The sequence below is a fragment of the Sinocyclocheilus grahami genome, unplaced genomic scaffold, assembly GCF_001515645.1.
Source record: "Sinocyclocheilus grahami isolate Dianchi unplaced genomic scaffold, SAMN03320097.WGS_v1.1 scaffold3408.1, whole genome shotgun sequence".
Lineage (NCBI taxonomy): Eukaryota > Metazoa > Chordata > Actinopteri > Cypriniformes > Cyprinidae > Sinocyclocheilus > Sinocyclocheilus grahami.
The window spans coordinates 1-8,886 of NW_015508535.1; the positions used below are offsets into that span (position 1 = coordinate 1).

The following is an 8,886-nucleotide window of genomic DNA, read 5'->3' on the forward strand; positions in this document are numbered from 1 at the left end:
CATTCTTGATCCAGCCTCACCTACAGAAGAAGTGAGTATAAGTTTATTAATGAATTTTGCAAATCACCTTTCCTAATAATGTGATTGTGAATGCGGCTAAAGTTTACAGTCTCTCAGAGAACTGCGTGTCACCTCACAGAAGAGAGCGGCGGGGTGAGTGGAGGAGCTCATTAGCATTTAAAGGGAAATGCACCATAACGGCTTGCTGTGAACAAGAGCCGTTTTTGACAGGTTAAAAGAGTGTTGTTTTACACTACCATTGAGAAATTTTAACCAAAGTATGTTATAGACTTTTCATTAAAGGGTTAGTTCACCCAAAAATGAAAATTAGCCTGTGTTTTACTCACCCTCGAAGCATCCTTAGTGTATGTGACTTTCTTCTTTCAGATGAATCCAGTCGGAGTTATATTAAAAATTGTCCTGTTCTCTCCAAGCCTTACAATGGGGTTAAGCAGGTGTTCGGTTGTCTTGTAATATAACTCCGATTGGATTCGTCTGAAAGAAGAAAGTCACATACACCTAGGATGCTTCGAGGGTGAGTAAAACACAGGCTAATTTTCATTTTTGGGTGAACTAACCCTTTAAGACCCTAAAGAATTATATCAACTTGTGGAAAATGGGCATCCGATGAACAAAAATTACATTTTTAAGGCCCTATGAAATGTGTTTACATTTTCTGCTAAATAAATTCTGGTAAATCATCTTTTATGAATGATAAAAAAAGATCGTTTGAATTTTAAATCGTCTTTTAAAATTATGGCAGTTTAATGGCTACAAATATGGCTGGTAGGGACTACAACGAGCTACTTACCTGGGTTGGTGACATCACAAACCCTGAAATTTACACAAGCCCCCCGGGAACATGCAGCAAAGGGGCCGAGGCCATGTTGCGCTGCTTTAGAGAAGAGGAAGAGTTGTTGCCATGCCATCAAAACTAGGGGTGCACGAAAAAATCTATTCATATATGAATCACTATTCTGTCTTCTAACGATTCTAATGGATTCACAAGTTTCAAAATCAATGTTCTAAAGCAGTGGTTCTTAATCCTGACGGTGGATTTTCATGAACAGGGCTCCCAATGCCACTTTTATAAAAAGCAGAGTGCAGAATGTTCTCCGCAAGGACAACCTTTTTGTCTAGAGACAGGAAGTTCTGTCAGCTTTCATATTTAAGATGGATTTCAGAGTTTACATCACCTATACAGTAGGTGGTTCGACAGACTCGAGAAAAAAAAGAAAACAATTGATAAAACATGGTGTTCTCCAAGGCCTGTATAAGTCTTTGAAAAATAATATGTTCAAGTTTCTATACTTTTCTTCTCATAATAAGAATGTCAATCCGCCAAATAAAAATGTTCTTTTGTTATAGTCGCATGATAATTCGTATGTATTTTACATAATATGTGGTTCTATAAAACGTACATTTACTTACGTTTTTACAGGTACTAAAACGTACAAATACTGATGTATTTTCAGCCTCTAAACGTACAAATGCTGACGTATTTTCAGCCTCTAAACGTACAAATGCTGACGTATTTTCAGCCTCTAAACGTACAAATGCTGACGTATTTTCAGCCTCTAAACGTACAAATGCTGACGTATTTTCAGCCGCTAAACGTACAAATGCTGACGTATTTTCAGCCGCTAAACGTACAAATGCTGACGTATTTTCAGCCGCTAAACGTACAAATGCTGACGTATTTTCAGCCGCTAAACGTACAAATGCTGACGTATTTTCAGCCGCTAAACGTACAAATGCTGACGTATTTTCAGCCGCTAAACGTACAAATGCTGACGTATTTTCAGCCGCTAAACGTACAAATGCTGACGTATTTTCAGCCTCTAAACGCACAAATGCTGACGTATTTTCAGCCTCTAAACGCACAAATGCTGACGTATTTTCAGCCTCTAAACGCACAAATGCTGACGTATTTTCAGCCTCTAAACGCACAAATGCTGACGTATTTTCAGCCTCTAAACGCACAAATGCTGACGTATTTTCAGCCTCTAAACGCACAAATGCTGACGTATTTTCAGCCTCTAAACGCACAAATGCTGACGTATTTTCAGCCTCTAAACGCACAAATGCTGACGTATTTTCAGCCTCTAAACGCACAAATGCTGACGTATTTTCAGCCTCTAAACGCACAAATGCTGACGTATTTTCAGCCTCTAAACGCACAAATGCTGACGTATTTTCAGCCTCTAAACGCACAAATGCTGACGTATTTTCAGCCTCTAAACGCACAAATGCTGACGTATTTTCAGCCTCTAAACGCACAAATGCTGACGTATTTTCAGCCTCTAAACGCACAAATGCTGACGTATTTTCAGCCTCTAAACGCACAAATGCTGACGTATTTTCAGCCTCTAAACGCACAAATGCTGACGTATTTTCAGCCTCTAAACGCACAAATGCTGACGTATTTTCAGCCTCTAAACGCACAAATGCTGACGTATTTTCAGCCTCTAAACGCACAAATGCTGACGTATTTTCAGCCTCTAAACGCACAAATGCTGACGTATTTTCAGCCTCTAAACGCACAAATGCTGACGTATTTTCAGCCTCTAAACGCACAAATGCTGACGTATTTTCAGCCTCTAAACGCACAAATGCTGACGTATTTTCAGCCTCTAAACGCACAAATGCTGACGTATTTTCAGCCTCTAAACGCACAAATGCTGACGTATTTTCAGCCTCTAAACGCACAAATGCTGACGTATTTTCAGCCTCTAAACTATGCATAATTTTAAACTTTGATGAGTGCATCAGCGGTAATGAATCCTGCGACCTGTCTGAAACTGTGAAAATGTACAGGAAACAGGGTAACTGGAAGGTCGTTGCAGCCAGACTGACAACAAATTTAAATGTTGCATCATTAGGTATCAACTTCTTGAAAAACTGTTTAAAAGTGTGTTTAAAACTATTAACATATTTAACTCTATTTATTTAATTTCATGTGTTTCTGCTAATAACAAAGTTATGAAACTATAAAAATAAGAGAAGTTCAAGACTCTGAACCAGAGAAAATGAGGTACTTAGACAGAGCCAGCAGTTAGTTGAATATTCATAGTTTTGCACAAAAAGGGACATTTAGAAAGCAGAAATACTCTCAAATCATCTGCCACGTATCTTTTAGTTTTGCAGTCCAAAGAATACAACTGGTTGATATGGTGGTGATTTCAATGCAGTAAAATAAATGGACACCTTTAAGCGTTTTGCAGTTTGCATCATCAGATGTAAAACTTAATGGAGTTTATTGTATATTGCAGGTCTCCAGAGGCATAAGGTTTTGGGATGGTTGTATAGTGTTAATTTTTTCACATGTATTAGTAGCATGTGGAATGCATAAACACTCATGCATGAACAGACACACTTCCTTTTTTCCAGCTGATGTCTAAAAATGTACAAAAATGGCCTCTTATTTGGAGAACAAATGCTAAATTCTCAGTTGTGTAGCCACCTTTTATAGTAAATCATATAGGTGGATCTGCAGTGTCATATAAAAACTTAAATAAAGATAATAAAAACACTAAGGCTAATGCCAAAAGCTAATGTTTAGCACTACATTTTGTATCATTAAAGCCATTTTAATGTGTGGCTATAGGCGTTATGCTTCTGAGACAGAAATTCACACATCTAGACGCACTCACACCCAGACATTCACCCACTAATGCCATATACAGGAAGTTGCACAACACCCATTTGAACACTATGATACTGAGAGCACTAAAATCTCGTATTTAAAACGTAAACCTCAGCGTAAACATTGCAAACTGTACTTATTTGCATAAAAAAAATAATTTGCTGTACTGTATTTTTATTTGTATTAAGAATTTATAATCATTTCTGTTGTTGCACATTGAGGGGATGAAGGAAAACAAGGTTAGGGAACTCTTCGTCATTTTACCAGAGGAAGTATGTGGCTATGTCCTGTTTTCAGTAGACCATCGCTCAGTTTAGATAAGTCTGCAGAGCAGTGCAGGCCACTCACAACACAACTGCTCATACTGCTGGCCTTCGGTCTGAGACCAGGGCAGTATTCTTTACTCTGAACCACCTGCTTCAACTTTATTGGGAGCAGCCAGCCAGAACTGAAGCTTTGCCCTCTGGAGGAAACATGGATATTTAACTGCTTCAAGTGAGAGGTAAGAAAACTAATTTATGTGCCTAGCATATTTCTGTTAGTGTGGAGTGGGAAATAAAATGGAGTTTTGACATTCATACGGCGTTTCGCTAAAAAGAGTGTCAAGTGTAAGGATGCTGTTTGGGTCTTATCCATTTAGTTACTTCCAGTAATCTCCCTCTATCCATGGTTTGATTTATCATGTTTACAAAATATTACATTAAGAATTTCTGAGCAATAAAAAATGTGCACATACCACTTCTATGCATTTATATCAAAATGCAGACGTAATGTTGAGGTTGGTTATAGGCCTGTGATGCAAAATGGCATTTTAAGTGATGAGACCCAAACAAACAAGGCAATTTATGGCTATAATTAAATGCATTTTTTCCATGTGTTTTAAACATCTAACAAATGTTTTAAAAAGGTAGAAATAAATAACCATAAAAAGATCAGAAAAAAATAAAGCAATGAAAAAAATTGTTTTATAAAAAATAAAAAAATAAGTTCAATTTTGCACTGTAGAAATGCGAGTTAAATACTGACATTGTCAGGAAGAAGTTAAGTGGAAAATAGTGGTAGACTTGGGCTCTCTGCAGCTTCCCTGTTCTATTTTTTGGTAGAGATAGCTCATTAGCTGAGAGGAAGTTGCAAAATTTAAACAGCTGTTGCATTAGCTGTTAGACTATCAGATGCAGAACACATACTGAAATGTGCCTTTAACATTCCAGCATCTGTAGAGCTGCGGCCTCTAAACGGCCATCATGGGCAATGTGATGAGGCAGGAAAAGACAAACCCAGAGCCTAACAACTCTGACACAATGTTTAAAGGTAAGCTATGGTTCGTCACCTGCTGTATGGGAGGTCTGTTGCTTAAATGTGTATTAGCGTGGGTCTTTGACATTATTTGTACTGTTTGTTCATCTACATTTACAGACTGTGACAGTCTTGTGGTGCTCACTGATTACCCATGTCGAGACATTAGTGAACCAATCTTTAGGATAGGGGACAAACTCAAAGGTCTCTCCGAGTAAGTGTTCTTTCGGTGAAATACAACATGTTTGATGCTATATAACAATAAATGCCTGCTAATATACAATGCATCAGCAGTTTGTGAAATGCATATTTCATTTTTATTTTAATTAATATATGTATACGCATGCAACCCATAAAATGACTATTTATTTACTCGTCAATGCTTTACAGAGAGGGTTGCTGGTGGAAAGTCCGTTCTCTTCAAACAGGAACTGAGAATTACATTCCAAGTAATTATGTGGCAAAGGTTTATCATGGGTAATTTTAGACTAATTATCCTCATTGATGTATGTTTCATGATGATCCCAGAAATATATTCCCAAATTCAAAATAACATCTGGACATAATACAATAAGTACCGAATCATAAATGTCGCTAGAGACAATTTCCTGTAATCTCTTTCAGAATATTATAAAGGCTTTATTTACACTACCATTCAAAAGTTTGGGGTAGGTAAGTTTTTTTGGTTTTTTTTCTCCAAAAGAAATCTCTTATGCACAGCAAGGCTGCATTTATTTGATCAAAATACAGTAAAACAGTAATATTGTGAAATATCATTTCAATTTTAAATAATTTTCTATGTTAATTAAATTAAATGAATCCTCATTGTCACATGAACCTTCAGAAATCACTCTAATATAATGAATTGCTGCTCAATAAATATTTTTTATTATTACAATTGTTGAATACAGTTGTGCTGCTTTTGTCGAAAACATAACACATTTCTTCAGGATTCTTTGATTAATAGAAAGTTTTAAAAAGAGCATTTAATTACAGCATTTATTTGAAACATTTTTAATATCATTAATGTCTTTACTGTCATTTTTGCTTAATGTGTCCTTGCTGAATACCAATAATTTCTTTGAAAAAAAAAAAGTTGCTGACCCAAAACTTTTGAATAGTAGTGAACTTCTTTTGATTTTATTGCATACAGTTTATAAACCATATCATGTGAAACACCAGCAAACATTTATTTATGGAGAACATTGTTATTTATATAAGACCTTCATTTATACTGAATTGTGAAGTCATTGTTTTCAGTTGTTAACATCATTTCCTCTTTACTATGTTATGTTTCTAAAGATGGCTGTTTGAGGGGATTAGCAGACAGAAGGCAGAAGAGCTTTTGTCATTGCCTGGTAACGGTGTTGGATCATTCCTAATTAGAGAAAGTCCGAGAGAAAGAGGTAAGTACCTGGAAGTGTCTTCTACTGTTGCATACTAAACACAGAAAGTTTTCCATTCACACACATTACGGCAATAAGTGTCAAGTGCAAGTGAAAAAGACAATGCAGTCATAAGTGCTGTTCCATGCAGGTGTATATTCTCTCTCTGTGAGACACAGGACCATAAAGCACTATAAAATATTCCGTCTGACTAATAGCTGGTACTACATCTCCCCACGGCTTACCTTTCAATGTCTGGAGGACATGGTCAATCACTACTCTGGTGAGAGCTAAAGACAAAACTCTCATATTCTGCTTGTAATGTGGAAAGAGTATGTGATACATTAATGCTAATGTGTTTTGGTTTCCCTCAGACTCATCGGATGGTATATGTTGTGTTCTCAGCGCTCCGTGTCTAGCTCTGTCCAACCCTGCCCAGAGCACATCCCAGGAAGCGCCTCCTGTGGTAATGCGCCGTAACTTGGATTGGAAGAAAGTGAATAAGTACGTCTCTGTCTTTTTAGATGCTGCTAAGCATTTCCTCCATTTGCTGAGCTTGTATAGAGTGACTGGTATTTCTCCGCATGAATAGGTCACAGCTGATGAGCCCAAACGAGCTGGATAATGCGGACTGCAAAGATAACATGATGAGCTACGGTGTGAGGAGCAGCATAGCCGCCTATCTGTCTTTAACATCAGTACCTGAGCTAGAGAACGCCAAAGGCCGCAAGAAGAAGAGCAAGTCTGTCTACGTGATGCCTGACCACAGTAATATAAATGAAGATGAGGACTATTAGCTCATGAGTGTAGACTTTTAATCTTTTTATTTTAACCAACACATTGCTATGGACTGTAATATTTTTGCACTGGGTTAAGTGAATCTTTCACATACATGTCCAGGTCACTTTTCTATGGAAGCCGAAGAGTTTACATCTCACAATTCCACGATTACATTTCGCATTTACATTTACTTTTTTTCTCAGAAATCTGAGTTAACATCTCATAATCCATTTTTTTTTTTTGTAGTTGTTTGTGGCATGGAATAAAAATGAAAATAGTAATTGCACATTTTTATCTCACAATTCTGACTTTTTTTCTTGCAATTGTGAATTAACATCTAAAAAAAAAAATTCTCGAAATTGAGTTAACATCTTGCAAATCTGAAATTTTTCTCAAAATTATGAGTTTGTCTTATAATTCTGAATTCTCAGTCAGATCAGTTTGTCAGTCAGTCAAAATTGTGAGTTAAAAAGACACAATTACCTTTATTAAACATTTTTTTTTTTAAATTCTGTGATGGAAACTGGCTTCCATAAATTTCACCCTAAAATCAAATAGAAAAAAGTGATTCTTTTAATGATGTTTGTTCATATTTAATGTAATGTGTTTGGATGTTTTACTTTTGAGTATTGCTTTTTAAATTCCAATTATTCTCAGTGGTGAGTCATTAGATTCTTAGTAATTAATTTTTTTAATTAATATTTAAAACAGTATATAAAAAGCAATACAGGAAATACTACAATTAAATGTATAAATATATTTCAAATTTAAATATATGGAATATATTTAAGGCCAATAAAATTTATTTCTTTAAATTTTAGGGTGAAATATGACCCAGACATGTTCCTTATGTGCTTTTGTGAGATTCACCCATATGTAATTTCAGTACGTTTCACTATTAATCTTCACTATTAAAGTAAATCAAGAAAATGTTGACACGCTACTTTTTCTTGATTTACTTTACATAGTCAAGCACCAAAGATGTGCATGCTTTTTATTTTTATTTTTTACTTTTGAACTTCACTGTGAAGCACACGGTTTCTTCCTTAAAAACACTGAAGCCAAAATGTTAATAAATAATGCAGCAATAGAATGTTACAGGAGCAAGTTTTATAGCAATATTTGACTTAACGTTTTATGAATATTTGTGGGTGTGTGTAAATTCGTAAGCACATATAATTTAATGTACATATGTCTTTATCAAAGAGCCGCTGTTTTCTTTCTTTAAACTAGTAGGTGGCACATTTAATTAAAGGAATGAGAGATGGGAGACTTTCTCTTATATTTTAATCTTTCCCGTTGCAGTGTATTATTTTGTTTATTGTTCTTCTGGACATGAAAACCTTTGGATATTGTAACTGTTTCATATTTTACACCTGAACTGCAGTGCAGAAGCACAATGAGCCTCTGTATCCAAACAGCCACACAAACAAGCTCTCAATATCATGGCTTTGTTTGGCTCATGTTGTGTTCATTCAGTGCATTAGGCAGTGAAATCTTAATGGTAACCATATGGAGTGTTAATTAGAGACATTTATTCCTATCAAACATTTAGCTCATGCAACACAAGCAGGCCATAAACAAAGACATTAGATTAAAGACTAATGATTACACTAACCTTTCATCATCTAATGGCGCTGTTTATTGTTGCAATAAATGTAATAGTCATTTCTCAATGGCTGTGACATTTCAATTCACACAAAAATGCATTAACATTAAATATTCATCAAATATAGGAGGCACATTTTGCAGTAACTGTGACATGGTTTTAATATCAAT

The 8,886-nt window shown here is 35.7% G+C and overlaps 1 protein-coding gene across 1 annotated transcript; it reads left to right on the forward strand.

The window, feature by feature from the left end:
* Positions 1-4,040: 4,040 nt before the first annotated feature.
* Positions 4,041-7,269, forward strand: LOC107576257 (src-like-adapter). Its single transcript, XM_016262474.1, has 8 exons — positions 4,041-4,148; positions 4,858-4,957; positions 5,063-5,156; positions 5,333-5,419; positions 6,245-6,348; positions 6,479-6,610; positions 6,702-6,831; positions 6,920-7,269. Exons 2-8 carry the CDS (start codon positions 4,891-4,893, stop codon positions 7,122-7,124), a joined length of 819 nt encoding a protein of 272 aa, XP_016117960.1. The 5' UTR covers positions 4,041-4,148; positions 4,858-4,890; the 3' UTR covers positions 7,125-7,269.
* The last annotated feature ends 1,617 nt before the right edge of the window (positions 7,270-8,886 follow it).

Bases quoted from the DNA above. Each gene is read 5' to 3' on its own strand.
- LOC107576257 (XM_016262474.1), top strand. From the start codon at position 4,891: ATGGGCAATGTGATGAGGCAGGAAAAGACAAACCCAGAGCCTAACAAC. The intron at 6,349-6,478 runs GTAAGTACCTGG...TGTTCCATGCAG, and splicing joins AGAAAGTCCGAGAGAAAGAG to GTGTATATTCTCTCTCTGTG. The intron at 6,832-6,919 runs GTACGTCTCTGT...CCGCATGAATAG, and splicing joins GATTGGAAGAAAGTGAATAA to GTCACAGCTGATGAGCCCAA.